Source organism: Tachysurus vachellii, chromosome 1 (genome assembly GCF_030014155.1).
Source record: "Tachysurus vachellii isolate PV-2020 chromosome 1, HZAU_Pvac_v1, whole genome shotgun sequence".
In the NCBI taxonomy this organism is placed as follows: domain Eukaryota; kingdom Metazoa; phylum Chordata; class Actinopteri; order Siluriformes; family Bagridae; genus Tachysurus; species Tachysurus vachellii.
The window spans coordinates 27738482-27753254 of NC_083460.1; the positions used below are offsets into that span (position 1 = coordinate 27738482).

The 14773-nt window shown below is 36.8% G+C and overlaps 1 protein-coding gene across 2 annotated transcripts in view; it reads left to right on the plus strand.

The window, feature by feature from the left end:
• kcnh1b (potassium voltage-gated channel, subfamily H (eag-related), member 1b) overlaps positions 1–14773 on the plus strand; it is a 47350-nt gene that overhangs the window by 12633 nt on the left and 19944 nt on the right. For both annotated transcript variants that reach the window (XM_060881040.1, XM_060881049.1), the window contains exons 8-9: positions 10068–10267; positions 10659–10911. In XM_060881040.1, coding sequence (XP_060737023.1) covers positions 10068–10267; positions 10659–10911 — 453 coding nt within the window. The remainder of the gene's footprint in view (positions 1–10067; positions 10268–10658; positions 10912–14773) is intronic.

The window sequence follows — 14773 nt, forward strand, 5'->3', positions numbered from 1 at the left end:
AAGCATTCAATTTATATTGGTGCTCACAACTCACTCGCTAAGTTCCAACACTTCCATTACGATGACAAATCTATTGTTAATAAAAATGATGTATTGCTTTGACCTAGTAATGCATGGAAATAAGCTAATTAAATTGTGGCTATAAAAACATGTTATATAACAAGAAAGCCTCCTTAGGAAAAAAAAATTACAAACCTTAAACTGCTTTTGAGGCTAAAATTTAGATTTTTTTCTTACTAATTACATATATGCCATAACTTGAAATGCTCTATTCACCTAGTAAGAGCAAAAAAGCCCCTGAAACTGACCGAAACTAAAAACAGCTGCATTTCAAGGCTTGCAGAACATCAGTGATGATGTCTGTAGTTTGTAGATAGATTCTCAATCAAGTGGAAAGAAGACTGACAATTTGTATTTGCATTATAAACAAATAAAACGTTACGTTCTTCTGTCCATTGTACAAGTGTGCCTAGTTCTTTGGCTCACTGTGATTGTTTGGCAGTCTGCGAAATGGGTCCTTGCAATTATGCATTATAAGCATGGAGGCTTTGTATATTTTTATCTAGTATTAAACACATTCCTGTAAAACTAAAAAATGTGACTGTGCAGTTACTGACTATTATAGTCTGAACTTTACATGGTTTTGCCTTTATTGTGTCCTTCCCTTGTTTAGTATAGCAGGTGTGTTCATTGTACAGAGAATATGATTAACACACTTTCTGCAAAGGCAATTTGTAGTGCATTGGTTCTATATAGAGGTGAACTAGATTGCATTCTGTCCTGAAATAAAGCCTTGGGGCTGTGATGGATTACACTATTGGGTCTGGTTTTTGAGAGGATTCTGTTTTTCCACTCTTTGCAAGATTGCAAACGGCACCCTTCAGATGGTATTTTCCTCTTGTCTGGACACTACAGTGCTGGGAGACAGGGAAGAGGGAATGGCAAGGTTGTATCTCTAATTTATTATTTGGGTAGATTGTCTGGGATAGAACTACCTCGGTTTTAGATTATACATAATATGATACCTGCACGATGATGGGCTGACCTACATTAAACATTTGTAGGGAGTCGGATGTTGCTTGGCCAGGAAAAAATTAAACGTGTCAGAGATTATGGTTTTGATTAAACTTTGTTTTAGACAATTAGATGATCTTAAGTTTTTTGAAATGAGTGATTAAATTAAGAATAGAACACAACGTAGTCAACGATGGCATGGTGTGATCCTGCTCAACACAAGTGGATTTACTATTACCACCCGACGCTAGTTATTTTCTGATAAGATCTCATTTTGAAGTGTTTTATTCCACATTACATTTTATTTAACAAAAATATCACGTCATACTTGTGAAGCATGTGTCGTAACATTTAGCATTGTGGAATGGTAGCCAAACAAGTTAGTTCCTCTAATCACATTTTAGCACCTATAAAAGTTGTTCCCTTGTCAGCTTGTCATGGTACTGAGAAACCACACAGCTTTTTGTCTTGATAACTCAAAGGAACTGTGTGGTTTCTCAGTACCAAACTAAAATGTGATTAGAGGAAATAACTTGTTTGGCTACCATTCCACAATGCTAAATGTTACGACACATGCTTTACAAGTATGACATGATATTTTTGTTAAATAAAATGTAATGTGGAATAAAACACTTCAAAATGTGATCTTATCAGAAAATAACTGTGTTACCTCTAACTGTTACAAAGCACTTAACCTAGAGACTCCTTTCAAAATAGACAATTCTTTGCAGAAAACTTATCCATATGAACAATTGAAGACTTTTTATCATTCATCCAAGTCCTTGTGTAAGTATACTTATATAATATGTAAGTGTTACATTGTCCAGGATGTGCTGGGTTATATAGAAAAGCTTTAATAAAACATAAACTAGATTTAAGGTTAAAGACATTTTACTGGCAGCGAATTACGTTTATTGTCCTGTTTACGTTTAAAAATTCATTTGCAAACATATTCGCTTGTTTTAGAGAACTCATTCTGAGCTGTGATAAACTATTTAAGCTAGCACATCTGTTTTTGTCTCTGTGTTTGTGTGACGGGATGAATATTCACACATGCATGCAGTTTATTTTGTATATGCGTGCATGTTTTTGTGTGTTAAAGTGTTGGTCTGGTTGTTACTCTTGAGTGCTTGTGGTAAGTTGTGTGTTCCTGCTTGGGGCTGACGGTGATACTTGCTGGCAGGAGAGGAGGGGAGACTGACAGGAAGCCAGGGGATCATGCAGAGACAGAGATGGTGTACCACACAGACATCAGGCTGGTGCTACGGCTGTCACCCCTTCAGCCAGCAGCATGCAGCTTAAGCATGCAATGTGTGGGTATCTTAGCAGTTGCCACTGAACCATGCCACTGAACTGCAGTGTTTTTAATGTATGTGTGTGTGTGTGTGTGTGTGTGTGTGTGTGTGTGTGTGTGGTAATGGATCTTGCATATTAGGGCTGCTCTTAGTCTGACTCTTGGTTGATACAGTGTGAGTAATGTAGGGCAGTGAATAAGAATGGCTAAAGCAGGGCACTGCAGCTGGTCTTCAGCGTGTATCAGGGAGTCAATACAGTCTAAAATTTCGCCTCCCTTAGTGCTAAGGCACTTTAAGTGTGTCTCCGGGAATCCAGAGCTTGCCATGCCTCCGCCTCTGTTCACTTTACTACTCATCTTTACTACCACTGTCCACTGTAATATTTGCATTAATTCTCATGTCTTATATTCAGACCTTGTTTGTGAACCGAGATATTTCAAAAGAACGCTATTGAAAATTATACTGAAGAATTAAACCAAACAAAAGACAAAATTTTGGTATTATTTCATATCAGTTTGTACATAGAAAATTGTTTGCTTTCAAAGAAAAGCTTTCAAAAATCACTTGTCTAAGTACATTATTTTCATCTTTTTGTTGTGTTAAATGATGGAAACTCGTTGTTTCCATCATGTTAAAATATAATATAAGAATTTTTAAAACTGCTTTGTAGCAAATGTGAGGATAGAATTTAATCATTTTAGCATACAGTATGTCGTTTGCATAAATCATGGGAATACATGCTAATTTTAAATTACTTTTTTTGTTTAGCTCATTGCTGCACGATTTGACACAGCAGGAAATACAGGCTATTTCTCTCTAATTGTTCATTTTATAATGTTTAAATGCTGACAGAGACCACAGGTTCTCCAATTTCCTTCCTTCTCCAAAAAAATGCTTGTAAAAGCAGTTACTGTGAGTGAACTCATGAATAAGTAGGCTGATATTGACTGAATCTGGATCAGGTTTTCTGTGGTATGATGCTCCTGGTGCATTTATATATTTTCATAGTCAATAAAGATAAATTTATATGTAGGACATGCTGTGTTGATTTTCTTTTATCTGCTTCTACACCTGTTTGGGATATCTCAAATGGCCTGTGCATTTACTATTAGGTACAAACCAGTGCAGTGCTTTTAGTCATGAAGAAAACCGTACTAGGAAGCATGGTGGATCAGGATCACTGCTCCAGGATCCAGGGTTTGAGCTCATGTTAGTGTCTTTCCAGAGTTTGCATGTTCTCAGTATCCATATAGGTTTTCTGCAACTTCTCCCTTTTCCTTAGTTAAAAACATACATGTAGGTGTATTAGTTATGCAAATTGTGTGTGTGTTCATAATGCACTGCAATGAACTGGTGTCCCATCCAGGGTGTATTCATAAATCATGCCCAGTATTCCTGGGATAAGCTACAAATCCACTATATACTGTACCCTGACCAGTCTAATGCGCTTATTGAAGATGATACAGTACAGTCGTATGCAAAAGTTTAGGAACCTCTGACAATTTCCATGATTTTCATTTATAAATATTTGGGTGTTTGGATCAGAAATTTCATTTTGATCTGTCAAATAACCGAAGGACACAGTAATCTTTCAGTAGTGAAATAAGGTTTATTGGATTAACAAAAAATGCGCAATATGCATCAAAATGAAATTAGACAGGTGCATAAATTTGGGCACCCCAACAGAAAAATCACATCAATATTTAGTAGAGCCTCCTTTAGCAGAAATAACAGCCTCTAGACGGTTCCTATAGCCTGTAATGAGTGTCTGGATTCTAGATGAATGTATTTTGGACCATTCCTCCTTACAAAACATCTCCAGTTCAGTTAGGTTTGATGGTTGCCGAGCATGGACAGCCTGCTTCAAATCACCCCACAGATGTTCAATGATATTCAGGTCTGGGGACTGGGATGGCCATTCCAGAACATTGTACTTGTTAATGCCCGATTAAATGCCATAAATGCCCGATTAGATTTTGAGCAGTGTTTTGGGTCGTTGTCTTGTTGAAATATCCAGCCCCGGAGTAACTTCAACTTTGTGACTGATTCCTCAACTTTATTCTCAAGAATCTGCTGATATTGAGTGGAATCCATGTGACCTTCAACTTTAACCACATTCTCAGTACCGGCCCTGGCCACACAGCCCCACAGCATGATGGAACCTCCACCAAATTTTACCGTGGGTAGCAAGTGTTTTTCTTGGAATGCTGTGTTCTTTTGCTGCCATGAATAACGCCCCTTGTTATGACCAAATAACTCAATCTTTGTTTCATCACTCCACAGCACCTTATTCCAAAATGAAGCTGGCTTGTCCAAATGTGCGTTTGTGTACCTCAAGCGACTCCGTTTGTGGCGTGTGTGCAGAAAAAGTTTCTTTCACATCACTCTCCCGTACAGCTTCGCCTTGTGCAAAGTGCGCTGACTTGTTGAACAATGCACAGTGGTCTTCCATTTCCTCACTATGTTCCTCACAGTTGACACTGACAGCTTATATCTCTGCGATAACTTTTTGTAGCCTTCCCCTAAACCATAATGTTGAACAATCTTTGTTCTCAGGTCATTCGAGAGTTGTTTTGAGGCCTCCATGTTGCCTCTCTTCAGAGGAGAGTTGAGAACAACTTGCAATTGGTCACCTTAAATACCTTTTTTCATGATTGGATGCACCTGTCTATGAAGTTCAAGGCTTAATGAACCACCAAACCAATTGTGTGTTCCAATTAATCAGTGCTAAGTAGTTAGAGGTATTCAAATCAACAAAATGGCAAGGGTGCCCAAATTTATGCACTCGTCTAATTTTGTTTTGCATATTGCACATTTTCTGTTAATCCAATAAACCTCATTTCACTACTGAAAGATTACTGTGTCCTTCAGTTATTTGACAGATCAAAATGAAATTGCTGATCCAAACACCCAAATATTTATAAATGAAAATCATGGAAATTGTCAGGGGTTCCTAAACTTTTGCATATGACTGTATATTGAAGATGAAGATGATAGCTGAAAATACAATAACTTGCAGGGCATTTATCTGTTTAAAGTATGTCATGACTAGGATCAGCATGTTATCTTTGGATTTTTATGTAGAAATGATAGAACTCATACATTTTTATTCGCACAGTTAAGTCTCATATCAGAACAGAAGGATGAATGAATGGGGGGCATAGAAGGCTTTATTATTTCCACATATACATTACAGCACAGTGCAATTCTTTTCTTCGCATATCTCAACTGACGAAGCTATGATACAGTGCCCATGGAGCAGGGAGGGTTAAGGGCTTTGCTCAAGGTAGATGCAGCAGGTCTGTCTGGTGTTCAAGTCGCAGTAGTGACAGTTGAGGATAGAGCATGCTAAAGCTCTGTCTCATGTAGTCTCAGTGCTGCCTGTCATTTCCTTTCCCTCAGCGTCTGTCAGTAAAACATCCTCTCCGCTCCTCCTAACCCATGAGACTTAGATGGCTACATTTCAAACACTTCACTACACCTCAGCGACTACACAGTGCCCATTAGAGCGATCATTATTTAATTACAACAGCAAACCCGTAGAGAAAATAGAAAGGATGTGCTGTACTGTATGAGAAGTATGAAGCTTCAGGACTATATGAAACCAAATTATTCAGGCATACACGGTCATAAATCTGAAATATGTTTCATAACACATTTGACATGGCACTAGGAATGTAGCATTTTTTTTTTAAATATGGAAAGATCAATCTAATATTTAGTATTTTAGAAAAAAGTGTACCCAGAAAAACTTATTAATGGATTAAAAGTTACGCACTTAAAAACCTAGGTTTACGTGTTATGTAACTATGTTCTTTTAATGTTGTTTTATGGATTTTTTTCTTTCTTGCTGTAATATTTCAGCCGAAATTGAGCCATTTGGCTAAATCTGACACGTTTACATTGCAAATAGTGATGTCAGTTCATGTTAAATAAAGTAAAAGAAAAGTAGTCGGTAAAGTAAAGCTAAGGAAAAAGTATAGTTTTCTCCAAATACTTAAAGTAACATTCAAAATGTAGGTTAATATTCTCCTCTCCACATGTATTTAAATATGTGTATATCAAAAATAAATGGCAAATATACAGTACATTAGCATACTTATAGTAAACTTAGTAGTGATGAACAGTAATAAAAAGAGAACAGAGTATGACATCTCTACTGAAACCCAGTAGGAGATGTATGTAAGATTACTGGTCTCTTTTGTCTCAGGAAAAAAAGCTGAGAGATTGGACTTAAGCAGACATCTCCCTATTATTTCCATTTGATATTATGGCTGTCTGGAGAAACTGGAGAGATAATTCATGGGTGCAGAACTGTGTGTCTATGAGAAAGCTGCGAAGTGCTGCCTTGCAGGGCCCAGTGCAGAGTATTTGTATGAGCTGGAACTGTTGGAACTGACAGGGTGCTAAATCCGGAGCTTTAGCTGACACGATCCGCTACAAACTGCTGAGAGGGGCGCTTGTCTTTAATTTGCAGCTGTAAGGTCTTTAAGCAGTGTTGTCTTACTGAGAGAATATGGGAGAGAACACTAACACATTTGAGGTCTGAAAATATGATGACAGTGTGTTACTTGCTTCCTATCGTTGCTCTTTTTTTTTTTTAGCTTTTTAAAGCATTTTGCGTTAGCTACTTTTAATGTAATGGCAAAAAACTGTAAAACTTCCACTTTTTCTTTCCTTTATACAATGTAGGTATATGTTGTCTTTTAGATATTTTGAAATTGTCAATGCAAGATCAAAACTATGCATATGCAGTTTTGGAAAGGTTTAACATCACCATAGCAACCACCATCCTGGGGCACTTCTTTTGTATTAGCACAACAATTGGAGACAGCGAGGTTATCTAAAACTGTCAGGCACACACACACACACACACACAACATAATCAGAAGGGTTATTCTTTTATTGCCAGTGAAAGTAGGCATTGCCATGACTCAGTATAGTGTTTGATCCGTGAGCAACAAAAACCACTAATTATACTGCCAGTTTGCTTTGTACACTACGCAGTTACAGCAGCCCCCAAAGTACGGCTAAATCATGTGTGTGGTTTGGAATACTTTTTACTGTTGAGTTTCAGCCAAAGACTCTCAGTTACGCTTTCAGGATCTAAGTGACAGTTTATTTCCCTTAAACTTTTAGTAACACTTAGGTTTTAACACCATGACCACACATTTCTAACTTCCACTGTTTTCCCGGAGATTGGATCATGACGATCTCTGTATATTTAAATATGGTCTAAAGCCAAGTGGGGCCCAGGTGTCTGTAAAGCATAGCCAGGGGTCTGCCATTAAAAATACATCGTCACAATAGTGGAAATAAGGACCCATAATTATCAAAGTTACATTCATTATTGAGTTATAGTTATAAGATGGCTTAAGTTAGTCATTTAAATTGAATGTGTTTAACCCAAACACCAACGATTTTACTAATTTAAATGTGGTTATTTTATTTTTTAGTTTATTGATTTTTTTTTATATACATTCATGGCATTTGGCAGACACTCTTGTCCAGAGCAACTTATTTATCTCATTTATACAGCTGAGCAACTGAGGGGTAAGGGCCTTGCTCAGTGGCACAGGAGTGGCAGCTTGGGATTCAAACTCACAACTTAACCACTGTGCTACCACTTTCCTACATATTTTATATTGAGAGGTTTGGTAGTTTAGTGGTTAAGGTGACTGCTGATCAGAAGGTTGAGAGTTTGAATCCCAGGTCCACTAAGCTGCCACTGCTGGGCCCCTGAGCGGTGCCCTTAACGCTTAATTGTATAAAAAATTCCATAAACATGTCTACCAAATGCTGTACATGTATGTTTGTAAAGGTATGTAAACAGTCACTGTCCATAGCATGAGTCAAAATGTGGGCAGCAGAGATAAATATGGATAATCCATAATATGGATGAAAACCAGAGCTCAGAATTAACTATATAAAAACATGATAAAACATTTCAGTGAAACAAAAGGAAAGGTATACATAGACAAAGAAATCAAGAACTAACGCAATATAAGTGAAAACAATTGGATAGCAAACCAATCCAATTGAGACAGGACCAGATCATAAGCCAAATCAAACACATGGCACTTATCACCATGGTAACTGAATGTTAAGGGGAAATCTGTGATTGTCTGTGGAATACTGCTTTTTACAGCTCAAGGGGTCTTGAACTCCTAAAAGAAATTTATATTTTGTAATAACATATTATTTATATGAGATATAAGAAATTTCCCCATCGTGGGACAAATAAAGGTATATCTTATCTTATCTTATCTTATCTTATCTTATCTTATATAATAACAAATAAATTTCTTTATTTTAAATAATATACTTATAAAACTATTATGAAATCATAGTGATTTCCCAACAATTTCATTATTTATTACTAATGAATGAAATAATATGCTTTTTAACCCTTTATAGTTACAATTATTGTTAGAAATGTCCTTACATTATATCAGCTGTAAACAGTAGCTCTCTGAATTTAGCAAAAAAAAAACCACAACTTGCTTACTCACAAGATGCTGAACACAACACTGTGCCATAACAAAACACTTACTAATGCACTGACCCTAAAGACTGCTTCTGTAAATATTACATAAATATTTCCAATTAAGGCTCATATTATGATCTCATTAGTTTACTAGGTGAATAGCTTCTTCTATGAATGAAAGAAGGATATGGGAATGTTTACATATTTATATATTCATATAGATGCATGTGCATAGATCCTGGCATGTCCCTAGACCATTTTCCTTTGACATTTAACATGTAATATGTTTTCAAATGCATTATCTTACATCTTTTCGTTTTTTTAAAGGATATGGGCCTTTGAAATAGAACTTGCCATGTTTTTAATATTTAGAGATCAATGAGGTGACAGTAACTGTAATATCATGAAATGGTAGTATTGCCTTGCCTCTGTGAATATACCTCATCCATTATAGCTGGTGCTTTTGCATCATGCTGGGATAAATACAGCAGTACAACTGTCATCACCGATGTAGTCAGGTGCTTGTTCACTGGATGGTCAATGCTGCTGTTTGGCCATGATGAACGCCTCCAGTTTTAGGCCCTGACAGAACCTATTCTCAAGCTGTCGACCTGGTGTGTACTTAATGTCTGCATGAAGTTGCCATTAATCCCACACTGTGACTAACATGCAAACACACCTTTGCTGTGAATCTCCTTTGGCAAGGTTGCACACTGTTCTCTGGAGCAGCAAGGGATACACCATGCCAGGAGAAGCTAAACAATCTGGCACTGTACCAAGTGTCCACTGCATTAATGCAGAGTGCAGAGTAGTCATCATGCTTCACTTAACTTGAAATGGGATCCAGCAGGCTCATCTGTCACTGGTATAGCTAGAGCCAGAATTGATTTGTTATCAGCTTGGCTTGGAAGAGGGGCATCTGGAGAGGACAGAGGGTGACATGGCTATGAAAAAGTGCTGACCTGTAGGGACTAATTGTCAGAGGTGGAATCAATCTGAAGGGCCATTGCTGAACATGCAGTATTTGTTTGTAGCTCAATTTTATTGACTGTTAATAGATTTGTAATAGAATTTGCATTGTAACAGAACTTGGACTCCGAATATAAAAAGATTGTACAAGCAAGTGGTAGTATTTATTTTATTTATATTGGTGGGGTGAATATTTAATAGAAAAATAAAAATAGAACAAAAATATATAAAAAAATATTTGAAACTCATTAATTGTTATTTATAATCACTTTGATTTATGATCCTTGTTTGTGTCTTTCCAGCCCTTTTGTATGCTACCATCTTTGGAAATGTGACCACTATCTTCCAGCAGATGTACGCTAATACTAACCGTTACCATGAGATGTTGAACAGTGTGAGAGATTTCCTGAAGCTCTACCAGGTCCCTAAGGGGCTTAGTGAGAGAGTCATGGACTACATTGTCTCCACTTGGTCCATGTCCAGGGGAATCGACACTGACAAGGTACCTTGTGCCAAGTTCTGTCAAGTGACTATAATTTGTGTGCAAGGAGCTTGTTTTCATCACTCACTCTAACTATCACTTTGTCTCATTTGTCATCCCGTTGCAATAACATCCGTAGCAAAGAGACAAATGTGTTTTACGTGTTCAAGATAACACTTAAAATGTTATGTTAAACTTTCTGAAAATCACAGTGTACAAGAAGTCTGGCATGAGTTCAGATGTCCTTTTAGGATGGCTTCCATTCTAGCAAAAGGATTACGATCCGAGTCTGACTTAAGACTTATCCATCATTCTTAGTTCTGATTATTGAAAAAGAAACAAATCTAAAAGAAACATCCATCAGAGGCACTTTGGAGGTAAAGGATTGGCCCTTTTCTCTGTTTTCCTTCAGGTGTTGCAGATCTGCCCAAAGGATATGCGAGCGGATATCTGTGTCCATCTCAACAGGAAGGTGTTCAAAGAGCATCCTGCTTTCCGCTTGGCTAGCGATGGGTGTTTGAGGGCTCTTGCCATGGAGTTTCAGACCATTCATTGTGCTCCAGGGGACCTCATCTACCATGCAGGTGAAAGCGTGGACAGTCTCTGCTTTGTGGTGTCGGGATCCTTGGAGGTCATTCAAGATGATGAAGTGGTTGCCATATTGGGTAGGTTAATCTGAATGCTGCTCATACCACATTATTTCCCCACGAAGTATAGTCATTATCCCTCTGGACAGCCCCACTGGAAAACATTAGTTTGCATTTTTCACAGAAAAAAAATTGAGTTAATCAAATCTAATTTAACATCAGGTAGAGGAGCATTTAATACTTGTATTTTAAAAGTAAGGATTAGCTCTGCTTTTTTACATTGGGTTGTAAAAGCATGTTTAGCAATGCTTTATTGGCGGTAAATGTGTACAGTGTGAAACAATGTGGTGTTAGAGTAACACTAGATACTAGTCTATGTGCTTAGCAACAGACAAACTAACAGAAATTGCACAATGTGTGCCTCCATAGTATGTGCTTCGTACAGACACAGAAACTACATATGTTGTGTAAATCGTAGTTTCAGCTTTTGAGAGGGAGAAAAAAAAGTCATATAGGTTAACAAAAACACATCAGTTGGACTAAAGACAAGATATTTTTATTATTACAGTTTTGGTCAGAAATACGGTGGCCGGGAAGTGCAAAACAAATTAACAAAACCCAAACCAAATTAACAAAACCGAAAACACATTAACAAAACCCAAACCAAATTAACAAAACCCAAACCAAATTAACAAAACCCAAACCAAATTAACAAAACCGAAAACACATTAACAAAACCCAAACCAAATTAACAAAACCCAAACCAAATTAACAAAACCCAAACCAAATTAACAAAACCCAAACCAAATTAACAAAACCCAAACCAAATTAACAAAACCCAAAACAAATTAACAAAACCCAAACCAAATTAACAAAACCCAAACCAAATTAACAAATCAGAAAACACAACGACAAGTCAGACAACCCAGAAACGGTAGTGTATCGTTTTTGAATGGAAACTTACCGATCATTGGACAAGACACCTGTCACTCAAGATATACAGGTATGGAATCTTATGTGTAATGTGTAAAGTTCTCCGTTTAAATAAAGTTCTCCGTTCAAGAAAATAACAGAATTAATCCACAGTAATCCATTCCATCAATCCATTCCAACTTTTCCCTGTTTCAGACTGTTGAACTTCATGTATACTTTGAGTGACAAAGTCCAATCACAAACTATACCAACCGCTTCCGGGTTGTCTGAAATGTCGTTGTATTTTCTGATTTGTTAATTTGTTTTCTGATTTGTTAATTTGTTTTCTGATTTGTTAATGTGTTTCATGCACCGGTTTAGACAACCCGGAAGCGGTAGGTATAGTTTGTGAATGGAAACTTACCGATCATTGGACAAGACGACTGTCATTAAAGATATAAAGGTGAATGAAAGGTGTCTCGTCCGATGATGGTAAGTTTCCATTCACAAATTATACCAACCTCTTCCGGGTTGTCTGACTTGTTAATGTGTTTTCGGTTTTGTTAATTTGGTTTGGGTTTTGTTAATTTGTTTTGCACTTCCCGGCCACCGTACAGAAACCTTTGGTCAGAAAGTTTTTGTTCAGGACTGAATAGAACAGTCAGAAATACACCAGTATTTAAGGAACTTACTGATAATTTGTGATGTGAAAGCCATCATTTGAACAGATCATGTGCTGTATTTAACCAGTAATGGTTGTTGGCACCATGCAAATAAACAAATAAGAACGTTAACTCAGAGTTTAGGAATGTACAGTGTGAAACTGGAGGTTAAGTCACGTCAATTGGACTTCTTTCTTGTAAGCTATAAATGTAAGCAACTACTCATCTGAGCAGCTTCTTCAGTCTGAAGGAATTTGGCAGGAATCCACAAATTTGTATCCTCCAGGGTCAATGATCCTTCCCTCTCTGGATAGGGGAACTTGTTAGGGGAACAATGGAGAAGGTGAGAATAGGGAAGTCATTTGGAGTAAGGAGAGCCAGTAGGATGTACTGTAACAACCCCAGAGAAAGGAGAGTATGGAGAGAATGTAGCCAAAGTATGGAGGGTCATTAGGGGTAACGTTCAAATAATGTAAGCGTAGTAGTAGTAGGAGTCCTTAGGTGTGGCTTTCATGGTGGACCTGTGAAATGGTACGTTTTAAGAGAGGGTTGATGGAGGCCATCTGTGTCTAGGTAAAAAATCTCAACAGAGGTGAAGGTCTTAGTCACAGCCCGTCTTTTATATTTTATGCTGCTTTTTCATCCATGCTCAAAAAGATCAAGACCTCTTTACAGGTCCACCAGGAAAGATTATTACCCCAATGACACCAACGTTTCTATCAGACTCACTGAAACGATTCCATCATGACATGAATCAACTTCTAGGTAACCTCACCTGGATAACTGAGAATCGTTACAGACATCAGATTATGTTTATCCAGTATTATTTACTAATCCTGGGTAAAATGCGAGCAAGGTGCTTGCTGTTGTCTAACTGCTTCACATTAGTAACATTGCTAGTAGCAAAATCATTTAATTTGTTAATCTGTCCTGTATCGAACACCAATCAGGAAGTTATTCACATGACTGAGTTTATCTGAAAAATTAAAAAAGAAAGAAAAAAAATCATCTAAGAAAAAAACACGTCATAGTGGTTCTAAATATTGTATTCTTGGCCAGCCATATGGAGTTTTATTTTTTTAATTGGACGTCATTTTGGATGTCTGCTTGCTGATGCAATAAATGATTTGCATATATTTATGAAGTCTGGGATTTTTGTAGTCAAATTGGTTTGTGGTGGTGTGATTGATTTCAGAAATATTCTTAAGAGTTCTCTGTTTTATACTCTATTTATTTTATGACTGTACATTAAAGATAATTTTTCTGTTTTAGAAATTTGTTTTGATATAATATGTAATATATAAAAGTGCAAGGAATGACGTGGATTTTTCAGAATACTTCAGCCATACTTGAATTTTTTAACTGAATAAATTTACAACTCAGTAGATCTGATACAAGGTCTGGAACATACGGCAAGCATCTGGCAGTCTTAAATGTTCAGCAATAAAAATGGACAAATTTGTCCATCCATCAGTCTTCGCTTGTTCCTCAATAACATTGAAAGGCTCTGACTCAGGGGGATAACAATATTAAAGAAAACGAACAGGAAGATATGCATAGGGATTTATTAGACATTGATTTACAAGCGTGAGGGTAAATAATAGGTTGAAACCAAAATGGCAAGGCTTGGGGTCGCAGAAAATTCATTACCACTTAGAAACCATGTAGATAGCTTTGGATTGAATTGCCACAATCAGTTTTGCATTCTCCATCAGTGAACAGCTGAAATCTTAAGCAAGATAGAACTGATGTTGAGAATGAATTTCTGGTTACACAATGGCAATAAAGTACGGTTATAGAAGGAAAATTATTATTATTATTTTTTTTTTTATAATCGCACTATCCAGTGTCACCCAGATGAGGATGGGTTCCCTTTTGAGTCTGGTTCTTCGCACGGTTTCTTCATCATACCATCTTGTGGAAATTTTCCTTGCTATCAATGACCCTAGCTTGATCATTAGGGATAAATTTAAAATGTCTAAGTTATATTCCTGCAAAGCTGCTTTTTGAGGATGTGCACTGTTAAAAATTCTATAAAAATAAAATGGAATTGAAATAATTCTGGTATTTTTAGGGTTGTTTGACTCCAAAGTTTGGGAATCACTGATATAAATGTAGAACAACAATTAATAGTCAAGGCCATAAAATAAAGATATATAAAATATGACATTCATAAGCAATACGATTATAAGATACTTTTGTATATTTCACTCTTACCTACATCCCCATATTTACTTAAATGTGATATGTACCCATAATTATAATGAGATTAATCATGATTAAAAAATCTCTAATTTCTTGTTGTTTCACAGCAAGCTGACTGTATATGTAAGGTTACATTTCAGTTCTAATCCTTCAATAGGGGA